The sequence below is a fragment of the Haliotis rufescens genome, unplaced genomic scaffold, assembly GCF_023055435.1.
Source record: "Haliotis rufescens isolate VD_foot unplaced genomic scaffold, xgHalRufe1.0.p SCAF_5, whole genome shotgun sequence".
Lineage (NCBI taxonomy): Eukaryota > Metazoa > Mollusca > Gastropoda > Lepetellida > Haliotidae > Haliotis > Haliotis rufescens.
Window position 1 is genome coordinate 11,441,105 of NW_025964223.1, and position 21,626 is coordinate 11,462,730.

The 21,626-nt window shown below is 39.3% G+C and overlaps 2 protein-coding genes across 2 annotated transcripts in view; both read left to right on the plus strand.

The window, feature by feature from the left end:
- The window catches only part of LOC124111027 (phenolphthiocerol synthesis polyketide synthase type I Pks15/1-like), a 149,451-nt gene that overhangs the window by 19,045 nt on the left and 108,780 nt on the right, over positions 1–21,626 (plus strand). The gene's annotated exons all lie outside the window — the stretch shown is intronic.
- LOC124111029 (patched domain-containing protein 3-like) lies at positions 7,002–11,337 on the plus strand. The gene is made up of 4 exons (XM_046470576.2): positions 7,002–7,051; positions 7,726–8,730; positions 9,374–9,583; positions 10,382–11,337. Exons 2-4 carry the CDS (start codon positions 7,749–7,751, stop codon positions 11,335–11,337), a joined length of 2,148 nt encoding a protein of 715 aa, XP_046326532.2. The 5' UTR covers positions 7,002–7,051; positions 7,726–7,748.

Genomic DNA, 21,626 nt, shown 5'->3' on the forward strand with positions numbered 1-21,626 from the left:
ACGATATTAACTGTTTGCAGATGGCGCCAGACTGTTCAAATACTGTGTTTAGTCTGCAAACACATGTATACGTGTGACTAGAATTTGAAGTTATGGAAACTGAGTATATGTATTTAAGCCCACCATGATAGTTGTATTTCGGAGTGGTGTTAGGTTGTGTAAAAATGAAAAGTGACAACATGGTAATGAACATAAAACAAAGTATCAGCAAATACTTGGTGGCTTTTCGATGTACCAATTTATGGCAAAATGATAATTTTATACGGGTTGGAGATATGGGGATTTCAAAAGTATGACGCATTTTAAAGAGTGAGTGAGTGAGTTGGGTTTAACGCCGCTTTTAACAGTATTCCAGTTATATCACGGCGTGTCAGCTTAATGTGGGAGGAAAGCCAGAAGTGATGCAGGTCTCAGACGTTTACCACTTCTGTGAAACCCACGAGCACGGGTATGGTGCTGACAAACCTAGAAACATAATCGGGGCGAACCGGGATTCGAATCCCCAATCATAGGTTTCTGGCGTGCCCAAGGGACGCAACTCTGCACAGCGAATCGCGGCGCCTTAGACGACTGGGCCATCCGTGCCCCCCATTTTAAAGAGTACAGCATCAGGTATGGCAATGTTTTTCTTAAAGTGGGGTGGAGTTCTCCGTCAGCATGGGTGCATGGTGAATGTGGAAGTCTCTCGATGTGTTGTTTTCCTCACCTGAGATTTATTTAATATTGGACAAAACGCTTACCATGCCTTTTACCGTTTCCCTCGATTATCGTATGGAATGTTATATTGTCTAGAAAATATTCAGTACTACACTTGGTAACGTGTAATATAGATATCCTGTTGCCATTCGGATTTGGTGCTGCATGGATTGTCAAAAATAGTGTCGATACTGTACATTATTCTTGAATGGATTTACACAACGATGTAAGGATATTGGGTATTTTTGATAGTCACAACATCAGATTAATCTGGGGCAAATAAAACAGGGGATGTTGAAGACTGATACCAGTTTGTCAATAAGTGCCCCAAATATGATTATCTAAAGAGAGTATGTCATTGAGTTCTGCATATGATCAGCTGACGAAGCAATATACCATTATGTGCCCTATATATCATGATATGTAAAACCATACGTCATTAAATGACCCACATATATAATCCGAAGACACCTTATCATTAAATGGCCTATATATGATCATATCAAGGAAACCATATCTCATTAAGCGCTATAAACATCATCAGAAGAAACCATGTGTCATTAAGTGTCCTACATATGATAATCCGATAAAACCATATGTCATTCAGTGTCCTACATATGATCATCTGAAGAAACCATATGATATTAAGTGTCCTACATGTGATCATCTGAAGAAACCATATGATATTAAGTGTCCTACATATCATCTGAAGAAACCATATGATATTAAGTGTCCTACATATCATCTGAAGAAACCATATGATATTAAGTGTCCTACATATCATCTGAAGAAACCATATGATATTAAGTGTCCTACATATCATCTGAAGAAACCATATGACATTAAGTGTCCTACATATCATCTGAAGAAACCATATGATATTAAGTGTCCTACATATCATCTGAAGAAACCATATGTCATTAAGTGTCCTACATATCATCTGAAGAAACCATATGACATTAAGTGTCCTATATATCATCTGAAGAAACCATATGTCATTAAGTGTCCTACATATGACCATCCGATAAAACCATATGTCATTAAGTGTCCTAAATATCATCTGAAGAAACCATATGATATTAAGTGTCCTACATATCATCTGAAGAAACCATATGTCATTAAGTGTCCTACATATGACCATCCGATAAAACCATATGTCATTAAGTGTCCTAAATATCATCTGAAGAAACCATATGATATTAAGTGTCCTACATATCATCTGAAGAAACCATATGCTATTAAGGGTTCACATATCATCTGAAGAAACTTCATGTCATTAAGTGTCCTACATATCATCTGAAGAAACCATATGTCATTAAGTGTCCTACATATGATCTGAAGAAACCATATGATATTAAGTGTCCTACGTATCATCTGAAGAAACCATATGATATTAAGTGTCCTACATATCATCTGAAGAAACCATATGATATTAAGTGTCCTTCATATCATCTGAAGAAACCATATGATATTAAGTGTCCTACATATCATCTGAAGAAACCATATGACATTAAGTGTCCTACATATCATCTGAAGAAATCATATGTCATTAAGTGTCCTACATATGACCATCCGATAAAACCATATGTCATTAAGTGTCCTAAATATCATCTGAAGAAACCATATGATATTAAGTGTCCTACATATCATCTGAAGAAACCATATGTCATTAAGTGTCCTACATATGACCATCCGATAAACCATATGTCATTAAGTGTCCTAAATATCATCTGAAGAAACCATATGATATTAAGTGTCCTACATATGATCTGAAGAAACCATATGATATTAAGTGTCCTACATATCATCTGAAGAAACTGCATGTCATTAAGTGTCCTACATATCATCTGAAGAAACCATATGTCATTAAGTGTCCTACATATGATCTGAAGAAACCATATGATATTAAGTGTCCTACATATCATCTGAAGAAACCATATGATATTAAGCGTCCTAAATATCATCTGAAGAAACCATATGATATTAAGTGTCCTACATATCATCTGAAGAAACTGCATGTCATTAAGTGTCCTACATATCATCTGAAGAAACCATATGATATTAAGTGTCCTACATATGATCTGAAGAAACCATATGATATTAAGTGTCCTACGTATCATCTGAAGAAACCATATGATATTAAGTGTCCTACATATCATCTGAAGAAACCATATGATATTAGGTGTCCTACATATCATCCGATAAAACCATATGTCATTAAGTGTCCTACATATGATCATCCGATAAAACCATATGTCATTAAGTGTCCTACATATCATCCGATAAAACCATATGTCATTAAGTGTCCTACATATGATCATCCGATAAAATCATATGTCATTAAGGGTCCTACATATCATCTGAAGAAACCATATGTCATTAAGTGTCCTACATATGACCATCCGATAAAACCATTTGTCATTAAGTGTCCTAAATATCATCTGAAGAAACCATATGATATTAAGTGTCCTACATATCATCTGAAGAAACCATATGATATTAAGTGTCCTACATATCATCTGAAGAAACCATATGTCATTAAGTGTCCTACATATCATCTGAAGAAACCATATGTCATTAAGTGTCCTACATATGATCTGAAGAAACCATATGATATTAAGTGTCCTACATATCATCTGAAGAAACCATATGATATTAAGCGTCCTAAATATCATCTGAAGAAACCATATGATATTAAGTGTCCTAAATATCATCTGAAGAAACCATATGATATTAAGTGTCCTACATATCATCTGAAGAAACCATATGATATTAGGTGTCCTACATATCATCCGATAAAACCATATGTCATTAAGTGTCCTACATATGATCATCCGATAAAATCATATGTCATTAAGTGTCCTACGTATCATCTTATCATCTGAAGAAACCATGTGTCATTATGTGTCCTACATATCATCTGAAGAAACCATACACTGAAGCTAGATATTTAAGGAACTAGTTGTGTCATGTGAAAGAAGTTGCAGTTGTATTGGCTCTAGTTAAGATCATTTCTTCCGTACACAGGATGTAGTGACAGGATTCTATACTATGAATCAGACGATAGACACACATACATTATCCATTATGTTTTGTGATGTTAGCTCTTGGGCGTTGAGCTGATAGTAAATTTGTGCGATGTTGAGTGAAACCTAAAATAAAGTATTTATCCTATTCTGCAAGCATACGTATATCATCATAATGCTACGCACATATCCGTCGTCATTAGTAACTGAATTACGTAGCCTTTGAGAATGTTGTTTACGTACTTGTTATCGTTACAAGAACCCAGTTGGTCCCTGTAAACATCGAATATAAAATAAAAATATATAATTTCTTTTAAACGAGACACTGTTGCTCAGTGGGGGGTGACTTTGTACAATATCGCTGATACTATCTCCTGGCTTCGATGTTGGTACCTTTCTAGGAAAAGCCTTTATCTACAACGTATTGGTATTTCTTGACAAAGATGTGACCTGTGTGTGGTTCACTAGTCGTGATCATAATCCACCCTGGTGACATTAACATGAATGAAAATTCCACAACGTAGACCTTCCTTGATGCAGTGATTGATTGGACAAATGCCATTGGTTGTTTTAGAGACTACAAGGAAGATCTGTACGAGCCGGGTGACCTGCTTTTTCAAGACGGCAGCTGCCAGAGATCCGCCATGGAGATGCGGGTTAGAATTGATATTCAGCAACCCATTCTTGTCGTAGCAGACGACTTAGGGGATTCGGTGGTCAGGCGCGCTGACTTGATTGATTCATGTCATCGTGTCCAAGTTTCGTAGACCGATGTTCATGATGTGAATCACTGGTTTGTCTGGTTCAGACTCAATTATTTACATACCGCCGTCATACAGTTGGAAAGTCCATGATTGTGGCGTTAAACAACAAAGAAATACCATTGAGAGAAATTCTTCTTCTTCTTCTTCTTCTTATTATTATTGTTTACAGATGAAAATAAAAAATGCAGCATAGAGGGTTTGGGTGATCCTGGCACAGTGAGGCATGTTAGGCTCATCATCAGCTCAGGGCCCTTGCCCCCTCTACACGCAGCCCAGACAGCGAATGGGACTTCTCCCAGGAAGCGCTGCCTAGTCAAACCCACCCGGAACTTTTCGGAGAATGTGAAGACTCCCAGACACTGCAGCCTTCTGCATTACCCAGATTGTCAGAAGGGCTGTATTCCTGGAAGCAATCCCGGGTACTCTCCCAATGCCACTCAACAGATTGGGAGGTACCAAACCTTAGGCACCGAGAACAATGGGGAGTCGGACAACTTGGTACTTGGGATGCAAGCGTGACATTTCGAAAGCGAGGTCCGCATATTTGCCATGTTTTTCCTCAATCTTGTCAATCACATTAGTGTCAAAGGGGACAGTAAATTCAATGACATAAATGATTTCATTGGATTTATCAAAAAGGACAAGATCATGTTTGTTGGCCTGGATACGTCTAAGGCTGCAAATGGGCCTATTCCAAAGAATTTTGTATTTATCATTTCCCATGACGCCCTCTACATATTCCGGGTCGTACCATGGGTGGACCTCTGGGTCAAAACCACAAGCATGGCGAAGACGGTAATAAAAGGATCGAGCTACACCATCATGTCGCTTAAGATACTGTGTTTGTGCCAAAGCTGGGCATCCACTGACAATGTGTTGGACAGTCTCATTCAATTCATTACATAATCAACATTTCATATTACATTTTGATGCAAAATCACACATTGACGGTTTCGAGTGGGAAGTGACTGGTCCTGAGCAGCAAACAGAAAGCCTTCAGTTTCACTTTTCAGGCCAGGCGACTTCATCCAAGCGAAGGACTCTGCAGGATTGCTGATCTTCTCAACACACTGCACATAAACTCGATGCAGTGGTCGTTCAGAAAGCCTCTCCTTGAAAAACTGAGTCTGGGCCGACTTCGCTTGGTTGACACTCATTTCTGGGCTCGTTTTAGAAAACTGTGGAATGCGTTGTTTTCATCATGAGTCTTGACATGCTTTACAAGAGTGCACAAAATAATTCTATCATGAAGAGCCCTAACGTTAATAAAAAAACCACGTCCTTCCACAATGATTGGTAAATATATGCGATTGAGGGAAGAGCGAGGATGGTGGGATCTATTGTCTGCCATGATTCTTCGTGTGAGGTTGTCAATACCCTGATTATTATTATTATTATTATTATTATTATTATTATTATTATTATTATTATTATCATCTATACAAGAATATTTAATCAATATGTTCATGCAGTGACCAAAGCATATCGGTGTTGCATAGTAACTTAACGTCTCTATATTCTACAAATAGTGTCTTTGAATTACATGTATGAAGTAAAAATACCATGACACAAATGAATTAAATAGAACCAAAATTCTCAGGCAAATTATGTAGAGTAAGAATCCGAACAAACTACAGATTACAAACATAGCATGGCCTCGAGTATCTACCGAAACACCCCACAGGGCGGAAAGGCAAAATAGCGGTAGAAATGATTTGAATAAACCACTAAAAGTCAGTAATGAACCAGGTGCTCACAAAGAAGGCAAGTATGCCCTGCTCTAACCGTAGAACACGCCACTCGCATAAACTGGCATAAAAAAGTAAATGTTTGCCTGACGCCGAACAATGATACTCCTGTCATGCGAAGGCGGCCTGCAAACAAAACAGACAATCATGTCGTGGACCGGAAAATCCAGTGACACGATAGTGCATTTACTGAGGTTGTTAAAAGCAAAAACGATATGTTAATATTGAATTACGGTCACGTCAGCCATAAGGTTTTTCTACTGTCAAATTGAATTTGCGTAACTTATATACAACTGGTATTAGTCAATTGGACATATCGGAACATGATTTGAAACAACTTTCGATGGTTGTGCAGATATACATTTTAAAATAGTCATAATATATATGGACACCATGGCCAAGTTAAAACTTGGTAAATATTGTAGCTGACTTATTGATCAGCCCTACAAGTTTATTGATTATCGGTATCAAGTAGTCCCAGCCGCGCATGTGAATAAACAAATTATCAAGAACAAAACATATGTCAGAGAATGTTAACTGATGCATGTTCCAAGGAGACGTGAACAACTGAATTTTTTTTATTGCTGGCGGTTAGTTGACTGTTTTTACAGCATGCTGCACGAACCATTACGTATACTAGTAATCAACATAACAATAGCTGCAGCCATATATTGACAGTTTCATATGAATAATTATACTTGAAATCTGAGACCAGGAAGTGCGATATACTTGCACGTGGTGTATACGTAGGCATGACGTTTGGGCCGGCCCGCCTCGGAACAAATGATTCCAATGGACATCTGAGATTTCTCGCACGGTGAGTAAAACGGCTGTAATATATTAAGCAATTATAAGGAAAGAATTGCAATTCGAGATTGATTTGGATCTTTGATATGCGAGATAGGCACGCCAGCATTTTTGTGCATAATATAGTGATTGTACATTCATAGTTTTATTTTTTTCAGGCATATAAAAAGCAATAATATACACGACATATATTTAATTCACAATGTGTACATAGGTAGATACAGGCATGGTTTATTACATAAAATAGGTATTGATTCATTAAATTGTGAATTTGTCATTTAATTTCCAGATAGTTGATTGATGTACAGATAATTTCTCGTTTCATAATAAATTGATGTCAGATTGTTTATTAACGTGAGTAAGAGGCGACTGACAGGATCGGGTGGTCATTCACCGACCGCCATCATATAGCTAGAATATTGCGGAGTGCGGCGTTAAACAATTACAAACAAACAAAGAAACAAAATATTAACGTGATCTGTATTCATGTAAACATTGGTGCGATTATACAAATGCAGCACATTTGTTTGTGATACAATATTCTTGTTGCTAGTTGTGGAATATTTGGGGTATTGTTGTTTTCGTTGACTCTGTGTTCGATCGGTTTTTATCAATAGTTGTATAAAAGGTTTTAAATCTTATCAAAACATAATAACTGACAATGCCATATTTTAATTTATTTAGATTTCACCGTTGAAGACGCCACTATGCAGTTTATAACGTTTTACAAGTCGGCCCAGAGGTTGTATGGGAGAGTGTTCTTTCGCTACGGCCAACTTGTTGGACGTCATCCCGTCGTATTCATCGTCGCTGCACTGGTGTCAACGGGTCTCTTGGCTCTGGGTCTTCTTCGCATGGAGACGGAGACGGAGGTGGAGCGCCTGTACACCCCCATCAACAGCCAGGCGACTCAGGACCGAGAAACAATGAAGGCCATTTTTCCAGACCGGACAGGAACGAACTATAACACCTACAGTCTGAACGCCGAGGACAGATACGGGGAGGTCATCGCCATCACAGAAGGAAATATCTTCTCCAATACCAGCATTGACGAGATGAGGAACCTGGTAGACAAGATTAAACAGTTTAAAGTGGGTTTTCAAGGCAGGATAATCTACTACACGGATGTGTGTGCGCGCGCATCAGACGTGTGTGTCATCAGTGGTGGCTTCCTCTTACAAGATGACTTCCTGTCCTCTCTTGAGCAAGGTAACGTCACCTACCCGTTATGGAACGACGTTGACATCTCTTTCTTTGTAGCAGGTGTGAATGTCTCAGGCGAGGTTCTCCAATCAGCGTCAGTGATGAAACTCACCTTCCATCTGCGGCAGGACAATGACACGATGTTGGCGTCAACGCTCACGTGGGAAGACACATTTGTTGCACACATGAAGAACGAATCCTCTTTCTTTAAGCAGCCACGGGTTCATTTCGCGACGTCCCAGTCTCCAGGCGATGAACTCAACCAGAACACGGATGGTGACGTATACTGGTTCTCTCTGTCCTTTTCGATGCTGATCACATACGCCAGTCTCGTGGCTAGTGGGGACTGTGTTGGCTCCAGGAACCATCTTGCCAGAGCTGGAATCCTAGCTGCAGGATTCGGCATCCTGGCAGGCATTGGTTTGGTATGTCTCTGTGGTGTCAAGTGGGTGAACGTGGTCGGAATCATGCCCATCATGGTTCTAGGTAGGTATCGTAATGTTCAAGCTAGGTTTTAGGGTATTGTTTAACGCCGTACTCGGAAATATTCCTGCTCTATAACAGCGATCTGTGAATAATCAAGTCTAGTCCAGACAAGCAACTGATTGGTATTGTGAGAAACGCTCCACGCAGTCGGGGTTTCTAATGACACGCAATGAGCCAAGTCACCGAGCCCGATCACCCCATCAATTGAGTCTATTCTTACGACTAGCACAGGAATCCACCCGGGGTATTTCGTTAATAACACAAAACATGACATAAAATATTGATTTTTGTTACTTAGCCCCATTATCCAGCTGTCCACCTTTGAGGCTAATGTTAAGCTTTGTGTCGCACTCAGCAATATTCCAGCTATGTGACTGCGGTCTGTAAATGATAGTCCAGACAATCTGGTGATTGATATCATGATACGATGCATCAACCAAGTCAGCGAGCCTGACCACCCTATCCGTTCGACGCCTCTTACGACAAGCAGTCTCCTCTTACGACAAGCATGGGTTGCTGAAGACTAACCCGGATCTTTACGTCTTTAAGGTTAAGCTCGCAATATTTACCTAATGCATTGATTTCATGATTTCCAATTAATGATTGAATTGCAGTTTTAGCTACTATTGTGCTCCACTTACAGCTGTAGGAGTGGACGACATGTTCCTAATGATGTCGGCGTGGGCGGAGACTAACATCCACGGCGACGAGTGGGACATCCCAACACGTGTTGGACGCACCTTCAGCTTGGCTGGGGTCGGCATCACCATCACCTCCCTGACAGACTTCCTCGCTTTCATGATCGGAGCTTCCTCCGACTTCCTCGGTATCAGAAACTTCTGCATCTTCACAGGTGCGTAGAGGCGATGTAAACGAGGCAAATACACAATAATTCCCAATACATATAATGAGTTTCATGCATGGAACAGCTGGTATCCTATCTATTTGATAGTGATTCACAGACACATGTTCATGATATAGCAGTAGTCGGAATCGTACAAAGGATTCTGCTTTTGGTAGAGATTTCTTATGATTATGGAAATGGTTTTGTCGCTTTAGTTACATTCAACGTTAAACAAATCTCATGATGCAGTTGGCCGAGTGAGTGACCGAGTATGGTTTTACGCCGCTGTTTGCAATATTCCTGCAATATCACGGCGGGGGGCACCAGAAATGGGGTTCACGCATTGTACCCATGTCGGGATTGAACCCGGGTCTTCGGCGTGACGAGCGAACGCTTTAACCACTAGGCTACCCGACTGCCCCTCATGATGCAGTTGATATAAAAGAGTGACAGAATCAGTTGATATTCGTTTTATGGTTTAAACGAACACGCTTATAACGAACAGACGGACATAACGAAATGGCTTTTATCCTCGGCCATTTGCTGTTTATATGCTTATAACGAACTACGGTTATAACGACCTAAAATTAGTGGTCCCTTTGAGTTTGTTATAACCGTAGTTACCGTAGATAAATATTCTTCTAAATAACTTACATCACTGTGTTTTATAACAATAGTATTCATTCTCAGTAGATTCGGGTAAGTAATTGAACTTTACGTAGAATGTTCAAATAAGGTGAGAAATAAACATGTTCTGATTAATATTTTATATTTTTGACATGTACTGTATCCTATGTCTTATTTCAGGTGCGGCCATACTGTTGTGTTTCCTTTTTCAAACGACGTTTTTTGCCGGGTGCATGTCCCTTCAAGGACGACGTGTGGAAGCATCCCGCCATTGCTGCACGTGCCACAAGATCTCAAGTCGGGAGGCTCTTCGGGAACAAGGGAGGCCATTCCTGATTATATGCTGCTGTGGTGGCAAGCCGCCCCGTGAAAGACGTGATTCCATCTTTGAGAAATTCCCATCATTGTGTCTCACAAACTTTCTTCTCACCATCCCTGGCAAGGCCATAACGCTTTTGTTGTTTGTGGTCTACGTATCCGTCTCTATCTGGGGTGTAACAGGTTTAAAGCAGGGCTTATTCCTGAACCTTCTTGTCCCTCCATCTTCCTATTACTACAGCTATAGCTTATCCAACTATCACTACTTTGGGGTCAAGCTACCTGTCCAGTTTGTGTTTACCCAGGCAGATATTGATTACAGAAACGAGACCACACTCAAGCAGGTCAGGGAACTCTTCCATTATATAGGACAGTCTTCGACTATGAATAATGACAGTCAAGCATGTTGGCTTTTGGACTATGCTTCTTCTCAACAATTCAACATAACTTCAAACTCAGCCTTTGTTGAGAATTTGAAAAGGTTCTTAAATGACAGGTCTGATTTAAGAAATGATGTAGTGTTTGGTCCTAATGAAACCATAACGGCAGCCCGGTGCCACATGGTTTCAAGAAACGTCCCTGATTCAATGGACCAGGCTAGTCTAATGCTGTCAATGCGGCAGATATCCAAGTCCGGCCCGCTGCAAACATTTGCCTACCATCCCTTATTCATCTACTTTGAGCAGTTTGTGTCAGTCCTGCCAACGGTGCTGAGGACCGTTGGTGTTGCTGTAGCTGTCATGGTGGTCGTCACTGCCATCCTCCTCCCACACCCCGTCATTGTCCTCGCCGTCCTCTTCAACATCCTCATGATCTAGGGATCTTTGGCTTCATGGCTATCTGGGATTTGAGCCTCAGTGCCATCACAATGATCCACCTGGTGATGAGTGTTGGTTTCTCTGTGGACTTCACCGTCCACGTGTGTTCTGCCTATATGCTAAGTGAAGGAAAAACACGGAATGACCGTGCAAGGAACGCCATTACACACGCTGCTGGTCCCATATTCAATGGCGGCTTGTCAACATTTATAGGTATATGTACATTGGTGGCCTCACAGTCCTATGTGTTCCAGTCCTTCTTCCGCATAATGGTGTTGGTCATACTGTTTGGGATGTCACATGCAGTGCTTCTTATGCCGGTGTTGTTGTCCCTGATTGGTCCTATTGCCGATAACAGGACAGAACCTTCAAAGACCGTATACAAGGAAGAAATCTCAGCCTCAGGCCAGGCAAACGTGGAGTCATAATTTACAAATTATGGTTTATTTGTTCGATTGTTTGATTAACACTACACATAACAATGAGCGAGTTCGATCGCGCTATAGTACCACCACGGATCGACTAGAACGTCATCGAACGACCACTGGTCCAACTGAAGTGACGTCACAAGTCAACTACGGTCCCGCCACCTGACACGCTCTGGTTGCGCAGGCTTCAAAATGGCGGCTGTGTGAAGGTTTGTATTTTTTCAATTTACTAAAGCGAGGTAAACAGACTTAGTTAAAAAAAATTAAATGTTTAATCCTATGTAGTGGAAACTGTTTAGTACGTCTCCTTCAAATATACTTGCAACACATTGACATGTGTGTTGATTTTAGCGCTTTTGTTACCGGGAGTAGGCCTACAGTGCGCCACGGTTTGATCTCGACCCTAGGCCTATATATCAGTATATGTTAGTCACCCGTGTGTGTTTTTCTGTGATCAAAGTTTTAAATCAAATGCCACAAATTAGATGTAAAAATTACAAATAATGGAGATAATGTGTAAGTACAAGGTAAGTTTTTTTCAATATACTTCAACATAGGGGAAAGGGTCAGACATTGCACGCTTGTGACAGTTGGTCTTGTGTTAGGGGGATTGGGGTAGGGTGAAGTTTATGGCAGCATTGCTTTTAGACATGGGGAGGGGGGATAGCCAGGTGCGCGGAAGCTACATGTGTATGCCTAAATTTGTTAAAAGTACTGAATTAACTTTTTTTTTAAAGTGCTTAAAATGCCTAGAAATGTTGTAAAAAATTCTGGATGGCATGCCCCCTGACCCCCCTACAGTTTTCCTCTCTTTTTTTTGTTGGGGGGGAGGAGGGGGGACCTGCTCACATCCCTGATAATGTAATTTCTTGCGTTACAGAAGTTCCACGAAGTGTGACGTTTCCGAGCTGATTGAGAGCCCTTCCATGCTGATTGAAAAAATAGCAATAGAATTTTAGCCTGTCTGACAGAAAGTGCTGTTGACCAGGTAGGTCTTTGCAGGTTTTTTTTTTTTTAAATATGGAGATCTTTACTATTATCTGTAGTATATCTGTAGTATATTTCTATATCTATAGTACATTGTACAAACTCTAGATTGAAACTAACAGATAGACATTGTCAAGGTAGGCTGCTTGTCATGGCCTTGACAGTGCAGGGTTTGCCCTGATGCAGAAAGTTGCCTATTTGACTCCATCTAAGTAGGAAATAAGCAATATTATTTCCCCATTGCATCTGTTGTGACGCAAATCTTATAGTCTGTTAAAATGAATACCGTAAATCGTGAAATAAATGCGTCTCCAAAAGAATGCGACCTTTGGCCCCTTGCCAAAAATGTGACACAAAATGAATGTAACACCCCTCCTCTCAAGCATGAGTGGATTCATGTCAGGTTTATAGGAGAATCCTCACCTTAATCCAACCTTACATTAACGAACTGAATGAAGTTCAATGAACAGTGATGTGGAATACATAGGTTTTTTCAGCGTATGTCTTATTTGGTATTTCTGCTATCCAAAGTGTGTTGTTGTTGATGTAAATGAGATTTTTAATAATGCGAGCAAAGACCACTCACATTTTTCGCATTTAATTCACGCTCATGTTAATGTCAAGATTACAGTAACTTGCCTGTAAAAGCCATTGTCTATGAACAGAACAGTCTTAAGGCAGGCTATCAGTGGCAGCCAATCAGAATTATATGCCAGCTATATGACGGTGGTCTGTAAATAATCGAGTCTGGACCAGACAATACAGTGATTGACATCACGAGCATTGATCAACACAATTGCGATTGTTGACATGAATCTAGTCAGCGAGCCTGACCATGCGGTTCTTGTTTGTCGCCTCTTATGACAAGCATAGTCACCTTTTACGGTAAGCATGAGTTGCTGAAGACCTATTCTACCATGGATCTTCATGGGTAACTTGCTTGGTAGAACTATCTCGCTTTTTCAAGACTATAAATGTTATCTATCTATAGGCATTTATCCACTTGAAATTTCAGAATGAAGACTTTAGAAGTTACCAGAAATGGGACCATAATACGGGTCAATTGCACAGATGAGATTGCCACGATTTTGACGTCAAGGGGAACAGGTATGAAATATTTCTATGGTGACTGGAATTGAATTAAGCTGAGGAATGAAAATAAGTAGAGGTGAACAGCCTTATGTTGTTTGGTTTTTGTGCACATTAGTGCTTGTAGCACAAATTTCTTAGAATATGGAAGGAGTTTTGTTGCTTCCGTTTCAGGAAATTCCGATAGATGCCTATAAACCAAATGTAGGAATGTAGAAAAATAAAATCTGTGGCCAAAACAAAAACCTTGTAATCACAAATTTGCAATTTCCTAAAATATGTTCTGTTAAATAACTTATTTGAAATAACGGAAAACCGAATATCTGCTTTTTGTGAATCCTTGTTCAAACTTAGACCTTATTATTTCAGAACTTGCAGTCAAGGAATTGATCATAAATACCTTACTGAGAGATCAACATCCACAAAACCCACAGCAGTAACAAAAAGAAGCCACTCAAGAAGTATCAACTGATACTGGCAATACCAAATCCACTGGAAAATCAACAGCTGCTGCCATCGCCACCACTGAAGAATCAGGTGCTCATTTTTCCTCTGCTTCACCATGTCCACTGATTCACATATGGAAAGAGAATGAGGAATCACTTCTAACTCACCTGAGACATCAGAAAAGTGATGACTTTCAAGTGTCACGCAATCACAACACACTTTGGAAGGGAATATCCACAGAAATCAAAAACACCTTTAATGTTAACATCACTCCTCAACAGTGTCTCAACAAATATAATAGTTTGAAAAAGCGATGGAGAGAAATAATTGACAGCCCCAGTGGATCGGAGGCCAAGTACTTTCGGCTCCGTGAGGAATTTGACCAGCAATATGGTACCAAGGCATCTACACGGCCCAAAATGATCTTGGACAGCAACATGACTAATGAGGATAATTCCCAAGATGTTCAACATACATCTTCTGGTGTGAAGCCGAATTCAGAAAAAGGTGAAAAAGGACAAGAAAAGAAAGTTGTCACTGATGGATGTCATTGAGTCCCACCACAACCAGTTCAATGAACAGATAACAAGCATGCATAATGACAAGATGCGAAGAATAGATCGTCTTTTGGATCTCTATGAGGAGTCTGTAAAAAAAACAAATAACTGAACTTGCAGATGTTAAACAGACAGTTGCGTTCATGTTTTCTGTGTAGATGTTTAACACGTTTAACCTACTGATCATTAGGTTACTGGACACTAAGGCTCTGATTTGAATTTAGCATATATTGGAGTGGAGTTACACTTGTTACAACTGTTCACGTTGTAATCAGCCAGGGAGAAGAAAGCCATCCATCCAGGCTTGGCATTACAGCTCCATAAGTGCTGACTGTGCATTTGAAAATTGGATTGTCTCTATTACAGAAGTATCAATGCACACTGAAAGGAAACAAACAGTAGTATTTGGGTAGCAAAAAATAGCTGTTCACTTTTGTTTTGAACATGTCACATGAGGTTTTGAACATGTCACATGAGGCATCTTTCTTTATGTATGATCAACTCTAGCTAGATCTTATACCACTAAAATGCAGGGCAAAGATGGACAGCGTGCTATCTTCTCCCTGACTGATCATCCGTACATTTTCCTGTAATAAGGATATTTTTTTTGTGAACTGGGTAATGCAATGTTGTTATTATCTTGCTATTTAGGAATGTATTTACTTATTTATTTATTGAAGCGTAAAAGGATATAATGTTTAGTGAAATACTTCACACAAGAAAAAGAGAAACATTCCCCCATCAGATTCTCGTACAGTTCATGTACAGTGTAGTGTACTGATGCATTGCACACCATATCCAAACATGTGGTTTGTCACAAATTTGTTTACCCTTAAGCAAGGCTTAAGATATTTTTAATCATGTTTTCATTGCTATGAAACTGGTTTCATTGGACTGATGAACAGTAAATGTATTGGCCATGCCAGATAACGTGTCTTGGTGCTACAGAAAACATGTTCTTACTTTATATTTCACAAAGTTGTTATCAGAAAGTTTATGTGGGAGGATATCATTGACACCTTGTCTGTCTTTCCATCTTTTTTGTAATTTGTTTTTTCCTGTTTCCATGAAAACAAGTTATACTTGGCTGCAATGGATTAATATTAAAATTAAAAAAATAAAAATTCATGTTTCCATGGCAACAAGTTTACTGTAGTACATGGCGATGTGTTTCTCCGGACCACATCTCTGAAACTAATAGGCACTATTTCGTGAAACTGTACACAAATACCAGGAGGCTGTCAACTGGTGCCTTTTGCCTTTTAGAAAAAAAATTCTGTTTCCATGGTTACAAGTTTCATTTTTACTCTTTTCATAGTTTTGTGTACCTGACATGGAACTACGAAGATTTGTTCTTTCAAATGTGTGGGGGCTGGGAGATTTGTCATCTACGGATGACTCTTGTTAATAAAGAATTTGCTAAGCAGAAGTACATTCAGTTTGTTTTGCTCTTTAGTGTATCAGTCAAAACAAAGTAGTCAGGAAGAACACAAGGGTACAGTAATGAACTTAGTGACAGATGAGTTGAGAGCTGTTTAAATTTATTTACAAATGATACTGACATATGAAGATTTCATCACTGATGAATTGAAACACGTATACATAACTTTGGCACAATGTGCATGTGACTTCTTGGCAAGGTAGTCTGAAATGCATGTCGTTTTCACATTGCATTGACAAGTCTCAAACGACGAGCCACTCCATTTCGACCATTTTGAAACACATTCTGGTAGTTGTTGACATTTAGGTGTGGATCTGCTTGCACAAATGCCTCAACATCATCTTCATTCAAGATGCAAATGTTATGCAAAATACATGATGCAATTATCATCTGACATATAGCTGAATGATCATGTAAGGGAACTTCCCTGAGTCTTCGAAATCTCCCTTTTAGGTGTCCAAAGGCTCTCTCTACTGTTTGTCTCACACTCGACAACCTTTTGTTGAAGCGTATCTGCTGGGGAGTAAGGTTTCCAAAGTTCTTGAAAGGTGTGATGAGCCAATTCCTTAAGGGGTAGGCGTTATCAGCCAAAATATGATGATCCTGCAAATACAATTCCCCCTGTTCTGCCCTTTTGAACAAACATGAATTTCTTAGAACACGTGCATCATGCGTGCAGCCTGGCCATCCAGTGTAGGAGCTGGTGATGACCATACGGTGGTCCACAACAATCTGAAACAAGAAATCATTACTCGTCAATGAAAGAACAACAAACCTATACATGTGACATTTGAAATATTTAGTGAACACATCGTGTGGAAAATATACAAGTACAACCGTTATAAATGGGAAATATCATGACATCATTTTTATCTACTCATTCATATACATTTGTTACAGGTAAACTTGGGTAATAAGCCATGTATACCTGAAGCTGAATTGATGGAAATCCTTTTCGATTGTAATAATCTCTGTCACCATCTAGGCTAGAAGTAAGTCGAATGTGTGTTCCATCAAGGAAACCAACAACACCTGTCAATCCACATGCAGTCTGAACTTCATCAGCAATGTCTACCTGTTCCTGGGGAGTAGGCCATTTGATTATCTGAAATAGGCCAAATTCAAACTGATTGTGAAAAGGGCACTGCTGTTATATAAAATAATATTAAATACATATGTAAACAAGCATTTTCAATTCAACATATTGAAAGTATTTTTATATCAATTAAAAGATGAGTTTTTTTCCAAATGTTTGCTAACTTAGTGCTTTTGAAATGTAAATATTAAAATTCAGATATAATTTTTAGAAACTTTTTGTTCAAATATTTGAATATGTTTGGATCTGTTTTTGCTGAATTGCCAAAGACACAATTTCAGGGGAATTTTGTGTGTGTGTGTGTGTGTGTGTGGCGGTAATGACAAACAACACACACCTGAATTTTTATCTCATCAGTAATCAACAAAAATACAAAGCTTCATGTGATCATTCTGCTTTTCACAATAATAACACATTACTCTATCAATTTCCTAAGCAGAAAAAAATGAAAGGGTTTAAGATATAGACAATTGTTCAAGCTGATTTGTGCCTCACCAACATAACATGAATACTTTTTTACAGGACAGGTGAAACTAAAAACGAAGTTGGTCATGTTGTGGATTTATTATAATAACTGGAGACTATGTTTATACTCACACGATCCTTGAGTGACAAAATCGCACCAACAACGGAGAGCACAGTCTTGTGTATCGTTGATTTCGACAGGTCAAACGTATGCCCTACCTCCCGCATGGACTGGGCATTTCCAATATAACAGAGTGCAACCAGTAACTGTTTTTCAGGTGCCACAGGCACATGGGGACCACTTCCAGTCCTCGTTAGGTACGGGTAGATGTCACCGAGTATTATCTCGAATAGACGTCTTGTGACACGGAAGTGTGTAGAAAAGTCGTCGATGTGCTCTGGTAAGTCAAACAGACGAATCACATTTGCCATGTACAATTGTACCTTTGGCATCCATTCTCTCGGTTCAATACTAACTGCTAGCAAACTGCATTTCTTCCTGTTCTCAGTCAAAAGCACCTCAAGATCATCGTCAATCAAAAGTTCAATGACTGTAAATAGATGAGCTAAGCCAAGATCGGCCATGTTGTTTACCGTAGTGACGACCAGACGAGTTTCATCGCGTCAGTCTGCCATACATGCGCATTTACCATATCCGGTTGACACAATTGTTGGCGATCGAACTCGCTCAATATATCAGCTAAATAACGGTAGTCTATAAATCATCGAGTTTGGACCAGTCAGTTCTGTAATTGAAATTGTATATAACCATCCACGCCGTCGAGGTACGATGACACGCAAATCAACCGAGTCACCGAGTTTGACCACTTGATCCTTTAGTCGCCTTTACGACTGACACAGGCTGCTGAGGATCAGTTCGAACCCCTGATCCCCACGAGGGTACAGATTATAATGATGATCATCATGTTTACTTATGTAAGGCATATTCCAACCATAGCACAACACGAAATAGGATGCATTGTACATATTTTGGTTGGGGGTACCCTTATTAATTCCTTACACAGAAATGTCTATGTTATGTGTGACATTTATTGTAACATACAGTAAGCTTCAAGTGAGTGAGTGAGGCGGGTTTAACGCCGCTTCGAACAGTATTTCAGTTATATGAATTTGGTTGGTTGGTTTGTTGTTTAACGCCGCACTCAGCAATATTCCAGCTATATGACGGCGGTCTGTAAATAATCGAGTCTGGACCAGACAATCTAGTGATTAATATAATGAGCATCCATCCACGCAATTGGGATCGATGACATGTATCAACCAAGTCAGCGAGCCTGACCACCCGATCCCGTTAGTCGCCTTTTACGACAAGCATATGAAGGCGTGTCAGCTCGATGTAGGAGGAAAACCAGAAGTGATGCAGGTCATAACCATTTACCATTCTGTTGAAACCCACACGTATGCAGCTGGCAAACTTTGAAACAATGAGAGCGAATCCGGGATTCGGACCCAAAACCATACATTCTGGCACCAATTGGCGACGCAAACTGCTTCCACGTCGTCATGTATGGATATGAATTGTATAAGTATATAATTTGATTTTGCTAATAAACTGAAGAAATTAAAAACATTATTCTGTTTTCAATTTAAGTTCTTATAAAACGAAACTTAGCCTCAGTAATGAAGGCGTTCATTTACATTCGTGTTATTCACTCATATGTACGTATAGTAGGTGAGGTGAGGTGAAATGGGGTTTAACGTCGCGTCCAAGATTATTGCACTTATATAGCGACGTGCATGTACGTGTGTGTGTTTGTGTGGCTGCTTGTACTAGTCCGGACTGATGCCGATTTATAGTGCTAGCCCACTGAGATACCATGTCGCAGTTTAACATGAATACCCCACTCAGACACAGTATACTGACTCCGAGCCGACCAGTCCTTGTTTTAGCCCCTTAATGCCGAGCGCCAGATGGGGTAACAACAAGTACCATCTTTTAACGTGTTTTTGGTATGACGCGGTCGGGATCGAACCCCGGACCTTTCGCTCTCCGGGCGGACGCTCTACCACTAGACCACGGAGGCGGTCTTGTACGTAAAGTAAGAGTAATGGTGTATGCAAACGTAAGGATAACTAAGTGTCTGAAAGTGTCAATTTGAGGTTTGAGAGTTCAGGGAAAGTATGATCCAGGTATTTTCTCCGGGTGCTGCCAGCGTTGGACGTATATTAAGCTTTTTGACGGTTTTCCCAGCTGCCATTCGTAAGCGCAGTTGTCGCTTTTATTTAAAGTATAAGGGCTTATCATCACATTGATCAACAAAATGAAATACAGTTTAGTTTTGATTATAATAAGGAAATGTAGGAATCTTTGAGGGTAGCATCGGTAACGGTTACGAAAATTTGAAAAGCCAGTTGCTTGCTATTGTGCGATTATCGTTTACGCTCTATGACTTGCAACACAAAGTAAATATTTCATGTGAGCTTTGCTTATTTTGTCGTGTGTATATTTAGAAAAATGTGTAAAATTTTCACTTAGGCAATTTATCAAACGATATTCAATTATTTTACAAATTGACTTCAAAATCTGTCCATTTATGTTATTTTGAATTCCAAACATTTTTAGGTTTTAATTTCATCACCCAGTGATGATAATGATAGGATTAAAAGAAAACGAAAGTACATTTCTATAGTTTTGGCTTCTAATCCTAGCATAATTAGTCTATTGTGAAGCCCTTTTAACCTCGTAATAATTGTTAGTCAATCTGTTAAATATATGGACAGATGTTTCAGTCAATTTGTAAATTACTGAAATATTTAGACATTTTATAAATTGCCTGAGTGAATCACATTTTACACATTGACTGTAACATACACGCCTACAAACGAAAAGGGTTGTGAAAACAACGTCTGTCGCGCATCGAAGAACTTCCCAACGAAAACGTAGGGGGGGGGGGGAGAATGATTCTATTCAATGCGACAGCAAATGAATGAAAACAAAATGCAAATATCATAATTACAACCTACCAAAGTTATATGTATAAATTTAGGTAGCTACCTTGTTCCGTGAATATCCACATAAAGGAACAATATCCCATGCGTCTGTAGCAGTACAAATAAAAATATTCGATGTCACGTAGCTCTGTGACAATCAAATATTTTAAAATATATATATAGCTTTTCTGGATATTATAACCCGTGTCCGTTTCTCAAATGATCACTAAGTTTGTTTCAGGTGTTTCACATAAGTATCAAGTCTCATTGGTCAGCTGAGATAACACGCGTGACAACTATTTTCATAATGTTCTTAAAAAAATACATTGAGTTAAATAACAATGAGCAATCAATCAACGTATATATCGGTTAATCCTTTGAACAAAGCTAGAATTAAGTGTGTTGTTTTTACATCGGCACTTCACGCCATGATATGATATTCCGTCTGATTTAGTAAACCTACACATGTAAACACTTACTTTTGGACAAATCCACTGTGCAAGATAACGGATTTTTAATCAATCAGCGTATTTTCTGTTGATCCTTCGTTGGAGAGGAATGATCAGATGATTTACAAAAAAGTGCGCTGCCTCGTGCATTTTACATATACACATTATACCCACTTCAAACATGGATTTAGATTAAATACTTACCCCAGACATAAGAAATGCCAAATGGGATCCTTTGTCGGGTAATCTGAGTGGTGCTACCATTAATTATACCTGTAATAAATTCATTAACTGAGCTTCAAGTAAATGACAACAAATACACTGGTGCAGAGTCACACCAGGAAACATGGATGACAACAAGAGATAGCAATCATATTA